The following is a 23,000-nucleotide window of genomic DNA, read 5'->3' as shown; positions in this document are numbered from 1 at the left end:
CATTTATTACAGCTTTTATTGTTCTTAAATTAACTACTTGTTGCTTGCAAAATTATGTTTACATTATCAGTTTTAGCAAATCCACTGTTTCTGGTCATCCTGTTTGTAGTAGGTAAAGATGCATCTATGTGACAGCTACTAAACGGAAAGGACTCTCATATTTATTATAATAATTTGCTGCTGGTGTCTATTGTTAGAACCACCATATGAAGCACTGTTTGTAAACAGAAAGAGTGTGTGTTGGGGGAGAGACAGAGACAGAGAGAGAGTGAGAGAGAGTGAGAGAGAGACAGAGACAGAGAGTGAGAGACAGAGACAGAGAGAGAGAGAGAGAGAGAGAGAGAGAGAGAGAGAGAGAGAACAGAGAGAAAGAGAGAGAGGAGAAAACAGAAAGCAGGAGAGGCTTACAGAAACAGAAAAAGAGAGAGGAAGGAAGAGAGAGAAAGATTGAGATATGAGCAAACAAATTTAGTACAAAGATTCAAAAGTCTATCATTTTCTGGTGGTGAAACACCAATACCTCGCATCTATATTTGAATATTTTCTTCACCAACCTTAGAAATATGGCAAGGCATGATGCCTTCAACATTTTGGGTGTATTTCCACCACCTTCAGAAGGGATTTATTTATTTATTTATTTATTTACTTATTTATCTACTTGTTTACTTATTTTTATTTCAGTCAACTGTAAAAATCCATCTTTATTTATATTACTTTTTTTTTAAGATTATATAATGAAAAACTAAATTAAGGTTTATAAATATACTGTGGTCACACAAAGGTAATTGGTACATTAGGTAATCATCGTTCTATTAATAAACTGACGAGCTGTCAACGTCCTCATTAGCCGAGTCTGGTATGGCTATAAATGGCTGCCATAAATTTAGCCACTCCCTAGTTTGTCAACAGCTAATGATAAGGATATTTTAAAAATGTAGTTTATGTTATACAATATGTTATATGTCATTTTAAAATAATCTGCATGTTAGCAGTACTAATTTTCAGACTAATATTTACAATTTTATTTTGGTGGATATAGATATAATTTTTTTTTAACAGTTTGTAGTTTGAAGGGATTATATTGGGGGATTTTTTTTTTAATTAATGAATTTATTTATTTTTAATTTAAAAAAAAAAAAAATTACGGTTTGAATTTTGAATGGAACAAATGTAATAAAAATGTCATAATATTATCATAATTGCATTTGACATGCATTAATTAAATATATATACTGGTACTACAATAATAGACTTTATTTTTCAATATTTTTATTTTTCTAATACATGTGTATGTTATATTTGGAAATTATTTGGTTCGGAAGTTTAACCTTTAGACTACTGGATTAATTTTTGATAAAAACCATGCTGGGTGAGTACAAGTTTATAATTTTTACTCATATATTCACTTAAATAATTTATAAATACATAAAATAAAGTTCATATATGAATCGGTAAGTATTATTTTTGTGGGTTTTTTAAAAAACTTTTATGATATTTTAGATCAGTTAATGTTGACTAAAATTAGGAACAAAATTGAAAAAGTTGTGTTTGCTTACCGGCATTTGTGACCAGCTGTCCAGTGTATTTATGTCTATTATTCCCAATTATAGTGGTTTTCTGACCAGAATTTAAAAAAAATAAAAAAATCTGATTCATATATCCCAATATTTGTGATTTTCGTTGTTGGTAAAACAATCAAATTTATCAAATTAGCTGACACAATCGGCTATCGATCCCTGAAAATGACCGTGATGTGCCACCATTGTTGACAAGCAAAAATACTTGCCGAAAACCACTTTTTCAACTCCAAATTACAAGTTATTTTCCAAAGAAAAACAAAACTTAAAGATACAGGAAGTTAGGTTGACTTCTGTTTCCTGTTATACAAGTCTTTGTGGTGAGTGTTGTGTGCAGAACGGCGGGAAATATGAATTGGGGAATGCACTGTATACAGTGTACAGTATATCGACTGGCATGACTTCGATATCTCGCCTGCAGCAGTCAAAGGTTAACTAAATTTTAATTAATACTTATGTCAGATATAATTGTTTAACTGTGTCGCTTTTAAAGCAAATCTCTTTATGTATGTGTGTGCCTTTCAGTACGTTTTTCACCATAGACACAGCTAAACTTGTCTTTTCTGCTTGTATATGTATGTCTTTGAACCCATTGTTTTATTTATTTACCAAGATGAGATGGTGATAAGATAGAGCATACTGTGTAATCCAAACCATTTGTTGTTTAGTTAAATTCAGTAAACCAACACCAAACCAAATATTTAACGAAAATGTTTCCAAGTTCTTTTGCCAAATTATTTCCTAGTTGTTACATTGACAGAGGTGTGAACCGAGAATAACCAGGTAATGCCCTAGGATATCGGTGTTATTCTGAGAAGGTAAGAAAGAAAGAACTCTGCAAGACTTATGAAGTGAAATTCACCATTTGGCCTGGTGGGCGGGATTTAGCTTAGTCGGTTGAGTGCTCGTTTGAGGTGCTTGCATTGCAGGATCGAACCACCTCGGTGGATCCATTTAGCTGATTGGGTTTTTTCTCATTCCAACCAGTGCACCACAACTGGACAAAGGCCACAGCCCAATATTGATATACCAGTCATGCTGCACTGGAATGAGAAATAGCCCAGTGGGCCCACCGATAGGGATCAATCTCACACTGTGACTGACCGAACGTCAGACGGGCGTTTTATCTCTGGGCTACGTCCTGCCCCTAGAACTACGAGAAAACTTATTATTCCTGGGTGGGGACGTGGGTGGGATGAAAACGCATTCAAAATTTCTTGATGACATCATTTGTTAAGATTCCATGCAATAGGGAAAATGCAAAAGATTAAAAAGAAAATTGGCAGCGACTCGTTTAGAAATAAATATTTGACATCATCAGACATAAATAATTTCTACTATATAATGCCTGATTAAACTCCTTTCAAAGCCTTTTTGTACATAAAACAATATCCTCAAGATTCGTTAAAAAAAATCAATCCATATGTACTTTGTTATCAGCACAGGCTATGTTAAAAGTGCATGGACGTTTAAAATATCAGCTGGCATCCAACCAAAACAATCACATTCAGTATCCGTATTTGTGACAATGTTGGGATCAGATTGTGGGTGTAAATTTAGAATTAGAGAATGAAGGTAAAAGCGAAACAAAAATGAATTTATGCCATTGTTAATTGCTTTTACATGTATTTTATTTTTTATATATACATGTTTTTACATTTGCAAAATTCTTTGAATGTTGTTGAAGGTTTAACAGAAGAAATTTCATTGAAACTTGAACTTGCAATCTCATCAATGTTTTTTTTTTTTTTTTTTATAAAACTTGACATATTACTTGTAACCAAACTGTGATGTATATTTTTTATTCATATATGAAGAATATAATATGCAAGGAAAAATCACACAGTTAATTAAGTACCACATGCGTTTGATCATGTGATTTATATTTCACAAGTAATCTCTGATCATTTCATGGACTCGTTCCAACCAGTGCACCATGACTGTGGTATATGTTATCCTGTCTGTAGGATGGTGCATATAAAATATCCCTTGCTGCTAATCAAAAATAGTCCGACACCATATAACCGTAAATAAAATGTGTTGAGTGCATCGTTAAATAAAACATTTCCTTCCTTCCTTCCTTCCTTCCTTCCATTTCGTGGAATCAAAACAGGGAAATAATGTTCTCTGTATACATCTAGATATTAAAAAAGATTAACAGCAAGTAAGATCGTCATTACATCAGTATTTAATTTATTCTAGGGAAAAGAAAGAAAGAAATGTTTTATTTAACGACGCACTCAACACATTTGTTTTATTTACTGTTATATGGTGTCAGACATATGGTTGAGGACCACACAGATATTGAGAGAGGAAACCCTCTGTCACCACTTCGTGGGCTACTCTTTTTGATTAACAGCAAGGGTTCTATTATATGCACCATTCCACAGACAGGGTAGTACATACCACAGTCTTTGATATACCAGTCGTGATGCACTGGCTGGAACGAGAGATAGTCCAATGGGCCCACCGACGGGGATCGATCCCAGACCGACTCAAGGGAAAAAGACAGAAACCGTATATATGCATGAAAATGTATGCTAATTAACTGTGGAGCTGGAATCACACTGATGTGTTTCTCGTAAGTTAGTTATTCATGCCATATGTTCATATTGTGTCATAAACAAAACTGTGTCAGCCTGACCCTGTTATTAATAATTTGTTATGATTTTTTACTCTCAACACCCACACCATTCTCTACTAATTTTAGTTTCTAATGATAGACATTTTCATGAGTGCATGACATGAGAAGATATTAAAATATTGTTATATTTGTATCATCTAAACACATCCACTGCTATCATTACCACCCCACAACCACTACAGTTAACACCGCTACCTGCACTACTACCTACATCACTACCATTATTAGCACAACCACCAGGACCATCACTACCACAACCACGACCATTACCACCCCACAACCACCACAATTACAGCCAATACCAACACTACCATTACTACCACAACCACCAGGACCATCACTACCACAACCACCACCATTACCACCCCACAACCGCTAGTTACACCCAATACCAACACTACCATTACTACCACAACCACCACCATTACTACCACAACCACCACCATTACCACCTCCACAACCACTATAATTACCACCTTTACAACCACTACAATTACAACCAATACCAACACTACCATTACTACTACAACCACCACCATTACTACTACAACTACCACCATTACTACCACAACCACCACTATTGCCACCTCCACAACCACTACAATTACCACCAGTACCAACACCACTACCTGTACTACTATCTACGTCACTTTTACAACCACAACCACAACCATGACCACCAAAACCACTACCACCACCAGTACCAACATTACCACTACTGCCACCACACTATCAATTACCACCACCACCACCACTGACACTACCACTGCAAGTACCACCAGCACCTTCACCAGCAGCACCATTGCCAATAACAGCCATAACACTAGCACTAACACTAACACTACCACTAACACTGCCTCTAGCACTGCCACTGTCACTACCACTACCACTACCACTACCACTACCACTGACACTGCCACTGTCACTACCACTAACACTAGCACTAGCACTAGCACTGTCACTGTCACTGTCACTGCCACTGCCACTGCCACTAGCACTAGCACTAGCACTAGCACTAACACTAACACTAACACTGCCTCTAGCACTGCCTCTAGCACTGCCACTGCCACTGTCACTACCACTAGCACTAGCACTAACACTAGCACTGCCACTGTCACTACCACTACCACTAGCACTAGCACTAACACTAGCACTGCCACTGTCACTACCACTACCACTAGCACTACCACTACCACTAGCACTAACACTAGCACTGCCACTGTCACTACCACTAGCACTAGCACTAACACTAGCACTAGCACTAGCACTGCCACTGCAGCACTAGCACTAGCACTAACACTGACACTGCCTCTAGCACTGCCTCTAGCACTGCCACTGCCACTGTCACTACCACTAGCACTAACACTAGCACTGCCACTGTCACTACCACTAGCACTAGCACTAGCACTAGCACTAACACTAACACTGCCTCTAGCACTGCCTCTAGCACTGCCACTGCCACTGTCACTACCACTAGCACTAACACTAGCACTGCCACTGTCACTAGCACTAGCACTAGCACTAGCACTAGCACTAACACTAGCACTGCCACTGTCACTACCACTACCACTAGCACTAGCACTACCACTAGCACTAGCACTAGCACTGCCACTGCCACTGCCACTGCCACTGTCACTAGCACTAGCACTAGCACTAGCACTAGCACTGCCACTGCCACTGTCACTGTCACTGTCACTGCCACTGTCACTGTCACTGTCACTACCACTACCACTCGCACTCGCACTCGCACTCGTACTGCCACTGCCACTGTCACTACCACTAGTACTACCACTACCACTACCACTAGTACTACCACTACCACTACCACTAGTACTACCACTACCACTACCACTAGTACTACCACTACCACTATCACTAGCGGCACTACCAGCTCATTGAAATTGAGTTGCGTGTTGTGAATGAACTCCAACAAGCGGAGGAAACACTTCCCATGCAAGCAGCAGTGAGAGTGTTTTAATTAAGACAGTGTTGACGAACAGCCCTGGTAATTGAAACAATGTGTACCTGGCTCAGTGTGTACCTGTCCTCGTACGTTTACAGTACAATTTCTCACCCACATTACTACAGTGGTAATGGCTGTATAGTTTGTTTCATTATTCACGGAATCCCCAACCCCCAACCCCTCCTCCCAAACCACAACTCCATCATCACCCCGAATCACTGAATTAGTGGAAAAATAAAAATTGTGCACATTGATTTATTAATCATCAAACAGTTGGTAATTCTGACACTTAAGTCATCAGAGGAAACCTGCTACATTTCTTCTAATGCAGCAAGGGAATTTTTAAATGCACTTTCCTACAGGCAGGAAAGCACATACCAGAACCTTTGAATATTTGTTTAACAACACCTTGGCACGTCATTGAAAAGCAAGGGTGCTGGGGTGTGATTAAATTCATCTGTATTCTTGTGACTGGGTGCTGGGGTGTCATTAAATTCATATATATTCTTATGGCTGGGTGCTGGGGTGTCATTAAATTCATATATATTCTTATGGCTGGGTGCTGGGGTGTCATTAAATTCATATATATTCTTATGACTGGTTGCTGGAGTGTCATTAAATTCATATATATTCTTATGGCTGGGTTCTGGGGTTTTAGGTGATACTAAACATATAAAGTTGTCATTTCTTTCTTTTTGCAGCCATTTTGGAATTTTGGGTTCATGTATTTTTATTTCCATAAAAAGCCCTGTATTTGAAATAAAAATTATTGTTTGGGGAAAAATATATCGAATGTAAGATATTGGTTTCTTACTCTTGGCGGCTATTTGTATTGTCACCTTGGATCTAAAATGATGACACAATATCTCAGTTAGCAAGAGGTCGTTATAAATGAATTCCATGACCCATAAACGTAAATCACTAACACAAAAATCTCGTCCTGGTTTATGTAAAATGCAATAAATTGTGATTTTCTTGTTCTAGCTTCTACAGTGGCGGTCTTTTTGGATTAATGCCTTAATAAGCTGGGAATGGTTCAAAATGAATTCCTGGTAAATGTTGACAAGTGCATTTCAGTTTTTATGAATAAAATTAGTTTGAAATCTAAAACATTTGTTTTCGTACGTACAGAATTATTTGAAGACCAAATCCAGTTTGGACTTCTTACAAATATTAAGATGACCAGAAACACATTGAATATACAGACACTAATATTCTAAACAAGAAAATATATTTAATATGTAAGTTTAATCTTAGAAATATTTTATTAGTCGGAAACATCTTACAGTGCAGCAAACTCAGGGATGTCCCTTTAATATTTGTTCGGTGATACAGTATCAGCTCGTTGTTACCTTTTGACTGCACATGCCGACAAACGTGTAATGGGGCAATTAACTAGTGCGGGGAAGTAGATATTCGTAATTGGTAAATACCTAGTTGTCCCACTATGTAGAATTCATTTTAGGACCATTTAAAGAAGTTTATCTACTTCCCCGGCCATAACCCTTATGACAGGGCATTGAGGTGTCATTAAATTCATTCTTATGACAGGGTGCTGGGGTGTCACAAGCTTTTTTTTTCTGTACATGCTTGTGTGTGTGTATGTGCAGGAGTAACTGAGTGAGTGCATGCGCATCGCAGGGGTATGCATGCATTTGTGTGAGTGTGTGTGTGTGTGAGTTTGTGTGTGTGTGTGTGTGTGTGTGTGTGAGTGAGTGTGTGTGTGAGTTTGTATGTGTACACAAGTATATAGTTATTTTTAGCTCAACATTGTTTGAAGTGTTTTTATCAGTTGTTCAGGAGATTGATAAAGATTCATGTCTGGGTAGACAGGATTGTCTTGGCTTAGATGTCTTGGTGGTGTTGTGTGGTATATCCGCACCACTCAGTGTATCATACTGTACAGTGTAGTGTGGTGTAGCGCTGGTAAACTCCAGGACAAAGCCGTGGTGTATATTTTTAGCATTCATGATTATGTGTATGTGTGACGTGGTGAGTGAAAAGTCAGTTTACTGTAGATTTGTATGTTTAGCCCATTTGTCAGGTCAGCTAGTTTAAGATGAGAATGTAATGTCTCTGTTAAACATCATTTACTAGTATATTACATATGGAGTATTTTTCTGTTTACGACTTGAATGTGTTAAAAAGGTTTTAAAATTTAAAGAATTTTTGTCATTATGCAGATTATTTTTGTTTCCTTCCATTGTTTCTTTTCTCTCCTTTTTTGCATTCTTTTTCACTTCCTTACTAATTTTTGTTCTCTCTTTCTTTTTTCTTTCTTGGTTTTTTGTTTTGTTTTTCTTTCTTTTCTTTTTTCCTATTGTTCTTTCTATTTTCTTTCCTTTTTTTTCTTTATATAATATATATATATATATATATATATATATATATATATATATACTTACATACATACATACATGCATACATACCTCGATAGCTCAGAGCGCATCGTGGTTTCGCAATTTGCAGGCGATTCGGTGCCACAGGTTCAAGTCCCAGCAATGGCATGGGACAATTTGTGAGGCCAGAAAGGATTTAATTATCCCCTGTGCCAGTGCGTTAATATCTATGTGTGTAACAGTCAACCTCGACATACATACAATATATATATATTTATACATACATACATACATACATACATACATACATACATATATATATATATAGTAACATTAACACTAAAACACAATTTTAATATGTTATTTCCTATCTGGTTTAATTATTTCCCATTTGTTTAAAATTAATTGTGTTCAGGCCTCTGATAATTGTAAATCTGCGTGACCCATTTATCGGTTACGCAGAAATAAATCCATGTAATCCATTTAATTTTTGCGTAACCCGTTATATTCATGTAAATGGTGCTCGAAAATTTTGTGCAAACAGTAAATATGTTACGCAAAATTACATTTACGTGAGCAACGTGTAAACGGAACGATTGTTCTCGCAATTGTCAGAGGCCAAGGGCCTAATTCGCTAAACTCTGGCAACTTTGCGATCTTGCAGTATAATGCTAAAAGATTTAAAAGAGGATGCTTTGGTGTCTAGCAGAGCCTAAGAGAGCTTTGTGAATTAGGCCTCTGGCTCCATATTCATAAACATACTCAAGTCAATGTATGATACCTATCTATGTACTTTAAGGTATGTATTTAGGTATCATACATTGACTTAAGTGTGGTTATGAATACGGAGCCTGGTGGTTTATTCAATAGCTTACATATATACTACTCAAAAGAATTTAAGGGTCAAAAATTTATAACCAAATAAGTTTCAGAGTGTATTAGATTGATGATGTAAACTACACCAAATTTTTTATTTATTGTTCCATATTTACAAAAAAACACAAATAAACGTCTCTGTATACAAGAAAGTCACATGACATGCTGTCAAAATTGAAGGTTGTCAAACATGGATTTTACACATTAGAACATTCGTTTAATAGTGTGTGAATCCACTCCTGGCACGAATAAACTCGACACATCGTTGCCTCATGCTGTTGATCAGACGTCTGAAGAACTCTTGGGGAATGGCCTGCCACTCTGCCATAAGAAGTTGACCCAGACCATGAAGGTTGGCCGGAGGGGCATGGTTATCCCGAACTCTCCTGCCTAATTCGTCCCAGGCGTGCTCTATTGGGGCCAAGTCAGGCAAATATGCTGGCCAATCCATCCTGGCGATACTTTGTTGTCTGAGAAAGTCCGTTAGCACCCTGGCACGGTGGGGTCTGGCATTGTCATCCTGCAGAACTGCCCCGCCGCCAATCTGCTGAAGGCCTGGGAGAACCAACGGCCGGATAATCTCATTCAGATAGCGGATTCCATTCAGATTGCCATCCACCACATAGAGGGGGGTCCTGTGGTGGATAGAGATGCCGCCCCACACCATGACGCTGCCACCACCAAACCGGTGACGTTGTCTAACGTTAACGTCAGCGAAGCGCTCCCCAGGACGTCTGTAGACACGAACCCGACCATCGTTGAACTGGAGACTAAACCTGGACTCATCAGTGAACATCACTCGACCCCACTGAACACGTTGCCACCGCAGATGAAGCGTGCACCAGTGACGTCTGGCCATTCTGTGACGTGGTAGGAGTGGTGGTCGAACAGCCTGGCGACGGCAGCGTAGATTATTGGCTCTCAGACGATTGCGTATGGTTTGATCAGACACTCGAGTTCCAGTCGCAGTCCGCAGATTGTCACGTAATCGGCGTGCAGTGGTTGTGCGTTGACGTAGAGCCATATTGGTGATGTAGCGGTCCTCTCTGTTTGTAGTGCTTCGGGGTCTTCCCGAACGTGGACGATTTCGAACAGAATTCGTTGCTTGGTACTGTTGCCACAGTCGGCCAACGACACTCTGACTGACACCAAGTCTCAGAGCAACATTTCTTTGCGTATTGCCATCCTGAAGCCAAGCAATAGCCCTTCCTCGATCTTCGATAGTCAGTTGAAGTCGTACCATTGTCGAATTTGGAGTGTGCACCGTACACGAAGCAAGCTCCAATTATACGGAAATTCAGCATTGGGAACATGGAATACACATGCAAAGCGTGCAAATGAAGCGCTTTATGAAAAAGCAAGTTATGGGCACTTAAATTTAACCTAGTACAAATATAAGAAGGATCACAAAAACGTTCAATATACAGCCACTAATATTGTATGCAGAAAAATATATTTTATATGTAATTAAAATCATTAAAAAGTCTCTGTTAGTTGATAACATCTTAAAAATTGCAGCAAACTCAGGAATGTCCCTTTAATGCATGCTGCTGGCATTACACTCTACTTACAGAGTAACTGCTTAAGAAAAGCTCAAAAAGTTGTCACAAAAAGAAAATATACAAAAAATTGTCATAACAATTAAAGGACCTATGTTAACGAAAATTATTTTTATATTTTCAAGATGGTTAAGAATTGTATTGCTTTATTATTGTGATGGTTTAGTCGTATGTCAAACCAGAAGCCAATTTCCGATGGCCACATTTGTTCCTTTTTTGCTAACTGAAACCTGTACGCAAAGGCGTTGGAATGTGCTGTCCTGTATTGGGAATGAATATGTAAACTCCTTTGTTGTGGTAGCAACTGGTTTGCTCTTTTACACTCAGTAAAGACCATTTTATATTAAAAAATTATTTCTTACAGAATGCTTTAAATATAATAATAATTTTAAAAATCCAGATTCTATAGGATGAAATGCTTTTAAATATTAAATAAAAAACTTTATTTAAAGAGCTGGGCAGTATTGAAATTTCAGGTTCGGTATCGGTATTTTGGGGCTGATATACCTCGGTATCGGTACAGTATTCGGTATTGATACAATACCAATACCGAAATCGAGCGGTATTTTTGGTATTCTCAGTTTTAACACCGCTGATTTCATCTTAATAAAATTAAATTCCATACACAAGGCTGTCATCTCTATCTTCTTTTCAGCTATTTTGTGTTTAATATTTTATTTGATGCAGAACCCCTGAAAACATTCTTAAATAAAGTGTGGGTTTTTTTTTCCAGATCCTATAAGATGCCTTGAAATAAAGTATCATGATTTTTTATTTTGTTTATAGAACCCCTTCAAAACATTCTCCTTTGAATTCCGTCTCATTTCTTCCCGATCTAACGACTCCTATCTTTCAACTTCTTTCGCTGTCCACCTCCACATCCCAGTCCTTGTCTCTCCAACCGTGACAGGTGCTTGTCTCTTGTGACTGATGTAACTGATGTGTTGTATTTATTTTCCAGATCCTGTAGGACCTCTTGAAACAGCGATGGAAATTAACAGTTTTTCAAACATGGGAAGTAGACGAGGAGGTGAGTGATTTAAAAAGTTCAAGTTTGTTTTGTTTAACAACACCACTAGAGCACACTGACTGATTAATGAATCATCGGCTGTTGGATGTCAAACATTTGGTAATTTTGAAACGTAGTCGTCAGAGGAAAACTGCTACATTTTCCCTAATTCCAGCAAGGGATCTTTTATATGCACTTTCCCACAGACACGAAAGCACATACCACAGACTTTGTCCAGTTGTGGAGCGTTTGTTCGAATGAGAAAAAACTCAGTCAGTTGAATGAATCCACTGAGGTGGTTTGATCCTGCGATGCAAGCACCTCCAGCGAGTGCACAACCCATACAGTAAAGATAAAAGCGGGTTTCCTACGAGTCAGAATAACATGTTGGACATTCATTAGCCGATGATTAATATATCAATGTGCTCTAGTGGTGGTGTTAAACAGAACAAACTTTACTGTGTGATTTTCTTAACCCAAACCCATTTTCTTTCTGGGGAAGCCCCCCATACCCATGTCGACTGGTTGCATTCAGCACACGCATACATTGTAAATATTCAATTCCATGGCACCATACTCAAACATTTCTTTCTTGCAGAAACCCTATATGTGAGCCCATTGGGCTATTTCTCATTCCAGCCAGTGCACCACGACTGGTATATCAAAGGCTGTTGTGTGTGCTATCCTGTCTGTGGGATGGTGCATATAAAAGGTCCCTTGCTGCTAATCGAAAAGAGTAGCCCATGAAGTGGCAACAGCTGGTTTCCTCTCTCAACATCTGTGTGGTCCTTAATCATATGTCTGATGCCATATAACCGTAAATAAAATGTCTTGAGTGCGTCGTTAAATAAACCATTTCCTTCCTTCCTTCCCTGTATGTGATGTCCTGTCTGTGGGAGAGTGCATGTAAAAGAGACTTGCTGCTAATGAGAAAATGTAGCAGCTTTCCTTTAAGACTGCCTGTCAGAATTACCATATACTTGACATTCAGTAGCCGATGATTGATTAACGACTGTACTCAAAAACTTTAAATCATCCATTTATTCACGAGTAATTTCTTGTCTAGAAAACCTTGCTTTTCCAACATCTCAATGAGATTGTAATAGATGTAATGTTTTAAAGATTAACTTGAAAATAAAATTAATAATTGTGAACTATGTGGTTTAAATCTGTTTTCCTGTATACTTTGTATTCATAATAATAAATAAAAAGTGTTGTACATACTTTTGGTTTTACGTAAACATTGCAAATCGTGTTACAAAATACCTATACTAAATGTTGCAAACTGTATTCAAAAACAAGGATGACTTCATTATTCATTACATGACACCATTGATAATTTTCAGTGTGTCATTACACAGCTGCAATCAGGGAAAATCCTCATGATTTCATTATTTCATTTGAACTTATTTCCGTGCATATATCAAATTAAGGTTCAAGCATGCTGTCCGGGGCACACACACACCTCGGCTATCTGGGCTGTGGGTTAAGTTTGTTAGTGGTTAGTGAGAGAGTGTAGTGGTCTTACACCTACCCATTGCGTCGTTAAAACCACTCTGGGTGGGAGCTGGTGTCAGAGTGCAAACCCGGTACCTACCAGCCGTATGTCCGATGACTGAACCACGACACCACTGAGGCCGGTAATCCTTATGAATTATGTCCATTTTAATACATGATTTTCAATATGTTTCTGTAAAATTGAAATAGCCTTTATTGGAAATGAAAACATACACAATGTTATTTCCTTATATTTAACTAGAACCTAGCAAAACTTCTTTTTTTTGGTCTGGTTTTAACTTCTAACTTTGCTTTATTAATAAGTTAACCTTTAAGGTGGTTCAGTATTGTAACAGGATGTGTGGTTCAGTATTGTAACAGGATGTGAATAATCATTCAGGAATGAGAAGTGTCCATATTACAATAGTTGTGGCTGCTAAACGTGAAATACTAAGTATAATCAGGTGCAAATTTAAGGGTGGGTGTGCTGGAGGTTCCAGTCTTTATCAGTAGGGTTTCCACTAGTACTCGAGTACTCAAGCACCAGCCGAGTCTAGCGCTACTCAAGTCCGTTCACAGGACTCAAGTACTTGTGCAAGAAAGACCACTCTCATTTAATTATATTTTTACGTCATTTTGCCATATTATGCTTGCCGCCGGTTACATTATAAAGCTATGAACATGGAGGGAAAAGAAAAGCTGAATGTGACAGTGTGGAATGCAATATAACGGACAAGTGCATCAATGACATGATTTGGCATCCATGTTCAGCGCTGGAATTAAGATGCATAATGCTTGTTTACTTTATTCCATAGTCTTATTATTATCCAGTATTGGGTAGTCTGGTCCGGGTCGAGTTTGACCCTTAAGTACTCGAGTCCAATATGTTGGACTCGTGGCTCCAGTCCCTATTTACCAGAACATCAAAGTGTCGTTGAGAATCATGTTTCATGGATCGATATAGTCTATCGACTTCTTTGTTAAAGGGGGGGCGTGACGTAGCCCAGTGGTAAAGCACTTGCTTGATGCATGGTCGGTTTGGGATCGATCCTTATCGGTGTCCCCATTGGGTTATTTCTCGTTCCAGCCAGTGCTAACACAACTGGTGTAACAAAGGCCGTGGTATGTTCTATCTTGTCTGTGGGATGGTGCATATAAAAGATCCCTTGCTGCTAATCAAAAAGAGTAGCCCATTAAGTGGTGATGGCAGGTTATATCTGTGTGGTCCTTATCCATATGTCCGACGCCATATAATCGTAAATAAAATGTGTTGAGTGCGTCGTTAAATAAGACATTTCCTTCCTTCTTTGTGAAAGGTGGAGACGTAATATCTTGTTTGGCTGGGTGTTTCTGAATGTCATACTTCTTGTAGAATAATCCTGCATCTACCCCTTGTAAATTTAGTTTTCATCTTCAACACCTTAACCTTTAGACTACTAGATTAATTTTTAACAAAAACCACGTTGAGTGGGTACAAGTTTATACTTTTTACTCACATATATTCACTTAAATGTTTCATAAATACATGAAATAAAGTTCATATATGAATCGGTAAGTATTATTTTCGTGTCTTTTTTTGTAATTTTTATTATTTTAGATCGGCTAATGGTGATTAAAATTAGGCAAAAAATCGAAAAAGTTGCGTTTACTTACGGGCATTTGTGACCAGCTGTCCAGTATTTATGTCCATTATTCCCTATAACAGTGGTTTTCTGACCAGAATTTTTTTTAAAAACCTGAACTACGATTCATATTGCAATATTTGGTAATTTTCGTTGTTGGTAAAACGATCAAATTTATTATCAAATTAGCTGTTACAATCAGCTATCGATCCCTGAAAATTACCGCGACGTGCCGCCATTGTTGTCAAGCGAAAATACTTGCCGAAAACCACTTTTTGAACTCAAAATTTCAAGGTATTTTCAATTGAAAAAATCAAAACAAAAACCACCATTTTGAAAAAAAATCTTTTTTCTTTAATTATATTTCCGTTTCCGGTGAGTGTCGTGTGCAAAACGGCGGGAAATATGAATTGGGGAATGCACTGTATACAGTGTACAGTATATCGCCTGCAGTAGTCAGAAGGTTAAGAAAATTATTTTTAAATTCATAAATTTTACTAAAACTACACCGATGTGCATAGTTTTAAAGCACAATAGTTAAGTCTCTTTTAAATATTCATCTTTCAGAAAAAAATATTCTTTTTTACAAATTTGATAGAATTTTTAGAAATGTAACAAGCCTGAAAATCTTGTATAACAATTGAGTTATGTCCCCTTTGTTTTCTTCACTAACCTGATTTTGACTGAATATCTGTTACAATTCTTTATAGTAGATGTCATTTGACACATTTTTCAAACAAAATTTAATTTCAGTGTTAAAAAGTAAAATTGTATTGAATATCATTTGATATAATTTTTCACCTGAAGAAATTGTTTGATATTTCTGTTAATAGTTATCTTTTTGCACTAAGAGAACATTAAAAAATTTTGGTCCTGTTATTGTTACTTGTAATTAATGTCAATTTTGTCTTGTTTTTCTCGAGTTACATTGCTAAAAGTTATTAATAGTCTTGAAACCATTGAAATTGAAGATGATATATTGAAATTTAATTTTTTATTATTTTTTATTTTCATATTGAATGGTTTGAGGTGTGTTGACAAGAATTTAAATGATAATCAGTGTTACATGTAATGATATATAATATTGGACCCTTTATGTCTTTTAAATCACTTTCCTGACCAGTGGCAGTTTTTGTGTATAACCCCCATCTAACAAACAAAATCAGTCCTTATCAGTGAAACATGATTTATAGCTGCATCTGTGTAAATGTTCATCTCTATGCAAGTTAAAAAAAAAAAGAGTAATAATTTAAAATTATATATACATGCACCCAGTGAAACCTCTCAAAACTGGACCCTCTGTAAACTGGAATTACTTCAAAACTGGACGTTTTTCATGGTCACTTATTAAATATCTGTGCAGAAGAGAACCTCTCTAAACCATATACCTCTTAAAGTCGAACTTTTTACATGGTCCCGAGGGTATCCAGGTTATGTACATGTACATGTACACGTACACATACACATACACATACACATACACATACACATACACATACACATATATATACACATACACATACACATACACATACACATACACATACACATACACATACACATACACATACACATATATATACATACACATACACATACACATACACATATATATACATACACATACACATACACATACACATATATATACACATACACATACACTTACACGTACACGTACACGTACACGTACACGTACACGTACACGTACACGTACACGTACACGTACACATACACATACACATATATATACACATACACATACACTTACACGTACACATACACATACACATACACATACACATACACATATATATACACATACATATATGTATATTATATATATTATGAATAAATGAATGTTTAACGACGCCCGAGGACAAAAGTACACATCTGCTATTGGGTGGTACAAAAAGTAAAAGTATTTATTTATTTATTTATTTATTTTCTTAACTTAACATGCATTAAGGTAAACATCTATGGATGCAGCTATGTGCCGCAGCAAATAGCTTTATGATAGGTGAGACGTTAATTAATTTTGGTCAGTATATTTGGCCAAATTTAATATAATTTAATACTTTATGTCCTCTTAAAAAGGGAGACTTTTGAACTGAGGTGACCTTTTTAGCAGGTTTGACTACACATACAGGGCCGTACCCTCCGGGGGGGCAGGGGGGGGGCAGGTGCCCCCCCTGAGAATCTTGTCCTTTTTTTTTTTTATATATCTCCAGTAATAGCATAGAAATGTTTAATCTTTATAGTATGTTAAAAATTATTTATAAAATTTAGTGCCCCCCCATGGATTTTGGTCAGGGTACGGCCCTGACATATATGTATTATTTTAATTTGAACTGATAAATACTATTTAAAAAAAAAATTCCACAGTTGAAACTGTACAAAATGATAAATTACTACCATAGTACACAAACATGTACGATGTACTTGTAGATTCATACAGCGTAAACATTTCCCAGCTATTTTAAAAACTTGGCAACTTTCCTAAACAACTGTTTTCCAGATTGCTTGGAAACATCTTATGGCATTTCAAAGTGAAAAATGAACCACAGTCAGTTTTTTTTAAATTTATTATAATATTAATGGCAAAAGTCAGTCACAGCCTAGCAACATGGCTTATACAGCTGCTTCATTTTGACAGCCATTTATATCCAAAGTAATATGACATAAAGTTTTCTTCTTAACTAATATTATCTTCACATTACATGTACGGTACAATTTGGGGCAAAAGAAATGGTTTGGTTGTAGTGATGGTGGTGGTGGTGATGTGAGTATAAGAAGCTTTGCCTGTAATGATGTTAGTATTTGGGTATCAGAGTAATATCTGGATATAACCTATGTGACCCATGGCGGTTTGGTGCTAATAATTCTATTTATTATCAGCCTGCATCTGGCTATCAAGCAGACCTCTGCTGGAGGGGTTTGGTATGACGTCAAAGATGACACACTTTGACTGTGTACCGCTCGGGTCAACATTGTCACAGCAAAACAACTATTCAGCTATTTATAAACCCAGGGGGCCCAGGAAAGGGACGATGTGCAGTTTTGTTTACGATGTGCAGTTTTGTTTACGTGTAAAAAAAAAAGTAATAATAATAAATTTGTTATATATTTTTTGTCTAAAAAAAAAAAAAAGGACAAAAAGAAGACAAAAAATCTTGAATTTATATAATATTGTAATAATTATTTTTGTTTACAAATGAAAACAGTTATAATGCTAATATACATTGTTGTATCAAATATGTTTATTTAACAACGGGGCACTCTTGGGTAAAACAGCTTTTTTAAATCATACATTTTTGTATCATTCATTCATTCATTCATTCATTCATTCAAACTCATTTTCTTGCTTATATCCAATTAAGGTTCAAACATGCTGTCCTGGGCACACACACACACACACACACACACACACACACAAAATACAAATACATCAGCTATCTGGTATATCTGTCCAGGGCAGTGGGTTAGTTGTTAATTGTTAGTGGTTAGTGAGAGAGAAGAGGGTGTAGTGGTCTTACACTTACCCATTGAGTCATTAAAACTTGTTCTGGGTGGGAGCCGGCGGTACTGGGATATGAACCCAGTACCTACCAGCCTTATATCCAATGGCTTAATCATAACACCACCGATGCCGGTATTTTTGTATCAAGTATGTTTGTTAAACAAAAGAGGCACTCTTAGGTAAACCAGCTTTTTAAAAAATAAAATATTTTGTGGAGGATAGATATTAATATTAATATATCTTTTTTAATAAAACAGGAAAGACAGCTGAAAAAATAAAAATCCTAGCGTTACTTAAGGTCATGGTGTAATAATATATTAAAGTCAGAATTGCGAGGACAGTCACCATTCTTAACCCATACCTCTGACGTCAAACGATTGTTCTAATTGTAGATTAGTTTTCAAGAATCTTCAGCTGTGAACAATGAAATTTGAACTTTTTGTTGTGTTCAGGTCATGGATTTGAACTCAAGTACCATGCTTTTAACTTATGAGACCACACATCTGCATCATTGAATAAACATGTTTTGTTTTTTTAAAGTTTATAAATCTGATACCAGTATTAGTGATAGCAATGTATTAAGATAAAATACAACATTTTATTCATTTCCACTTATTTCAGCTATCTGGGCTGTCTGTCCAGGACAGTGGATTAGTCGGTAGTTGTTAGTCGTTAGTTGTTAGTCGTTAGTTGTTAGTCGTTAGTGAAAGAGAAGAGGATATAGTGACCTTACACCTACTCATTGAGTCGCTGTGAACCCTTGATGCGCAGTCGGTCTAGGATCGATCCCCGTCGGTGGACTTATTGGGCTATTTCTCGTTCCAGCCTGTGCTCCACAACTGGTGTAACAAAGGCCGTGGTATGTACTATCCTGTGTGGGATGGTGCATATAAAAGATACCTTGCTGCTAATCGAAAAGAGTAGCCCATGAAGTTGCAACAGCAGATTTCCTCTCTCAATATCTGTGTATTCCTTAGCCATATGTCTGACGCCATATAACCATATAACCATAAATAAAATGTGTTGAGTGCATCGCTAAATAAAAAATGTCCTTCCTATACCTACCAGGCTTATGTTCGATGGCTTAACCACGACACTGCCAAGGCCGGTTAGAATACAACAAAGATTTTCTAATACTAAATTGGAACTCATAAGTTACATGTTTAATATGTATATCTTGCTTAATGCTGGCCACCCACTGCTGAGAATTTACTAGCCGAATCATTCAAGTTTGGTTTGAAAGGATCCGGTAGATTTGGGTTATATTATCAGTTTGTTATATTGTCATTTTAACCATTGTTTCTTTGAAAAATATCAAATACCAGTAGTGGTTAATTTAGCAAAAATTTGGTTAAAAATTAAAATTAATGCACTCAAAACATAATTAACTCTTCCATTGCAAATTAGTGAAGCTTTTCATTAAAAGTTTGTTGTGTGTGTTTTTTTGGTTCATACCATGATGAACCTTAAGAAATAACAGACAGTCCTTATAATTAAATATAAATATACCGTACTTATCAATAACATAAAATAACATAACATAACATAACATAACTTAAACATATTTTATTTTGAAGGAAGGAAGCGTTTTATTTAACAACACACTCAACACATTTTATTTACGGGTTATATGGCATCAGACATATGGTTAAGGACCACACAGATAATGAGAGAAGAAACCCGCAGTCGCCACTTCATAGGCTGTTTCTTTTCGATTGGCAGCAAGGGATCTTTTATATGCACCACCCCACAGACAGGATAGTACATACCACGGCCACTGTTACACCAGTTGTGGAGCACTGGCTGGAATGAGAAATAGCCCAATGGGCCATATTTTATTTAGAATTTTTTTTTTTTTTTTTTTTTCTTAAACAACATACGATGCTCAATAATACAAAGCATAAATTTAAAAGTGACATCAGATGTAAGGGGCGGGACGTAGACCAGTGGTAAAGCACCCTCACGATGCGCGGTCAGTGTGGGATCGATCCCCATTGGTGGGCCCATTGGGCTATTTCTCGGTCCAGCCAGTGCACCATGACTGGTACATCAAAGGCCATGGTATGTACTACCCTGTCAGTGGGATGGTGCATATAAAAGATCCCTTGCTGCTAATCGAAAAGAGTAGCCCATGAAGTGGTGACAGCAGGTTTCCTCTCATTATCTGTGTGGTCCTTAACCATATGTCTGATGCCATATAACTGTAAATAAAATGAGTTGAGTGTGTTGTTAAATAAAACATTTCCTTCTTTATCAGATGTGACATCCCCTGACATCTTTATTTTTACATGTTCATGCAGAAATGAACACACTCACGCTGCTATGACTATATGGCCCAATGGGATGCCTTTAAGCTGTAACTATTGTGACTGAAATTTAATTAAATGTTAATAAATAGCTGTTACTAGGATAAAGCAATAGTTTGAGCTAAATAATTAGTGTCGTTAGACACAGCCTCTGATTGAATATAGTTGTAAAGAATAGCACATGGTAAATGTTTAATGGGCATTTCCTGTGTACATGACTTCATGAATGACATTATTGTAGTGACTGCGATTCCATACCTGATCACACTCGCTGAGTTTTTGTTGTACCGTAATATCCTTGGGTGTAGGGCATGAATATTTCACAGCTAGAATTCCCTGTATGCTACAAACCAGACTAAATAAGATGAATAGGTAAGAATATTAAAGCAGAAAATATAGCCTACGTAGACTGCTCTTTTTGTGAATAAGCACACAGCTTGAGTTGTTTTTTGTTGTTGTTTTTTGTTGTTTTGGGGGGGGGGGGGGGTGTCACAAAAAGTGTAACATACCATGTTTATGAACATTATTGTTAGGTGGTACATGTGAGAATGATGATAATTAGGATGAAGATGATGATGATGACAATTATGGTGATCAGACATTTTGTTCAGTATCACATTGTGATTCGCTAAGCAAGTTTCAGAGATCGTCGTGATTCGCTATACAAGTTTCAGAGATCGCTACACAATTTTAAGACATTAAACAGTAATTGCTAATCAATTTTCTAAGAGACAAAAGCTCCTTCATCAAATTTACATATAATATACTTTTATTTTGCATCAAAACAACATAAACTACGCTATCGGTTCACTATTCAATTTATGTCAAAGTGGAAATGGACAGTCTAGCTATTTTCAAAAATTTGGAATTCTGAATACATTGTCATTCCAGCCAGCCAGTGTTCCACGACTGGTGTAGCAAAGGCCTGTCTCTATATCTGTGTGGTCCTTAACCATATATCTGATGCCATATAACCTTCAATACAATGTGTTGAGTGTTTCATTAAATAAAACATTTCCATCCTTCCTTTCTTCTGAATACATTGTACATGACTTATAGACTTTGAAAACCCTGCAAATATTAATGCATTTTCCTTTATTCCAAATAAATGTATATATGTAAATTTAAATTCGAATTAAGTCGCTGTGACTGTAAACACTATAATTTGTAAAGAATATATTCAAACGCGCTACTTGAAACAGGTCACATAAAGTTTATCACAAAACGTTAACCTACATTGTTCAGATAGCATCTGCGTCATAGGATATCAGTTAAATATTGTGGACTTTTTCTCTCTTTTTTTTATTATCCATTTGATATAAATAGATTGACATGATTATAGGTAAACAACACTTATCGAGAGAACAAAGACGATAATGATTATTTTTTGCTAACATTCAAGTACAGCCTGGCCATACAACGTGGAGCTGCCTTTGCCCCGTTCCACGAAGTGATCTTAGCCCCTAAGATCACCTTAAGTGCATAGCTACTTTATGCACTCAGGTGATTTTAGTGCTAAGATTGCTTCGTGGAACGGGGCCCTGGACCTTTTCTGAACCAATTTGTGTGAGAGAAGTCCTTTGCATTTGCTACTACATTTTAGGGTTGCATGTAGCTCAGTGTTAAAGTTCTCACTTGATGTGCCGTTGGTCTAGGATCGATCCCCGCCGTTGGGCCCACTGGGTAATGTCCCGCTCCAGCCAGTGCACCATGACTGCTATATCAAAGGCCAGGGTGTGTGCTGTCCTGTCTGTGGGAAAGTGCACATTGAAGATCCCTTGCTATTAATGGTAAAATTTAGCAGGTTTCTAATACTAACCAAGAACAGCATTGTTTAAATACCAGCAAAATTAGTGTTGATTTAATAATACCTCAGCACATTGTTTGTATCAATTAGCAGCTATCGGCATTAGGTATTTAAAATGTCATAATTATAATGGTCATAAAGAATCATTCACGAAAAGCAAAGTTGTTGTGGGGCTGGGTTTTTTTTTATGGTTTGTGTGTGTTTGTGTGTGTGTGTGTGTGTGTGTGTGTGTGTGTGTGTGTGTGTGTGTGTGTGTGTGTGTGTTGTGTGTGTTGTGTTTG

The 23,000-nt window shown here is 36.9% G+C and overlaps 1 protein-coding gene across 4 annotated transcripts in view; it reads left to right on the top strand.

Moving 5' to 3' along the window:
* The window catches only part of LOC121382255 (histone deacetylase 4-like), a 202,953-nt gene that overhangs the window by 125,270 nt on the left and 54,683 nt on the right, over positions 1-23,000 (top strand). For all 4 annotated transcript variants that reach the window (XM_041511791.1, XM_041511790.1, XM_041511788.1 and 1 more), the window contains one exon: positions 11,920-11,988. In XM_041511791.1, coding sequence (XP_041367725.1) covers positions 11,920-11,988 — 69 coding nt within the window. The remainder of the gene's footprint in view (positions 1-11,919; positions 11,989-23,000) is intronic.

Source organism: Gigantopelta aegis, chromosome 9, assembly GCF_016097555.1.
Source record: "Gigantopelta aegis isolate Gae_Host chromosome 9, Gae_host_genome, whole genome shotgun sequence".
Taxonomy (NCBI): Eukaryota; Metazoa; Mollusca; class Gastropoda; order Neomphalida; family Peltospiridae; genus Gigantopelta; species Gigantopelta aegis.
This window is presented reverse-complemented; position numbering and strand designations above follow the sequence as displayed.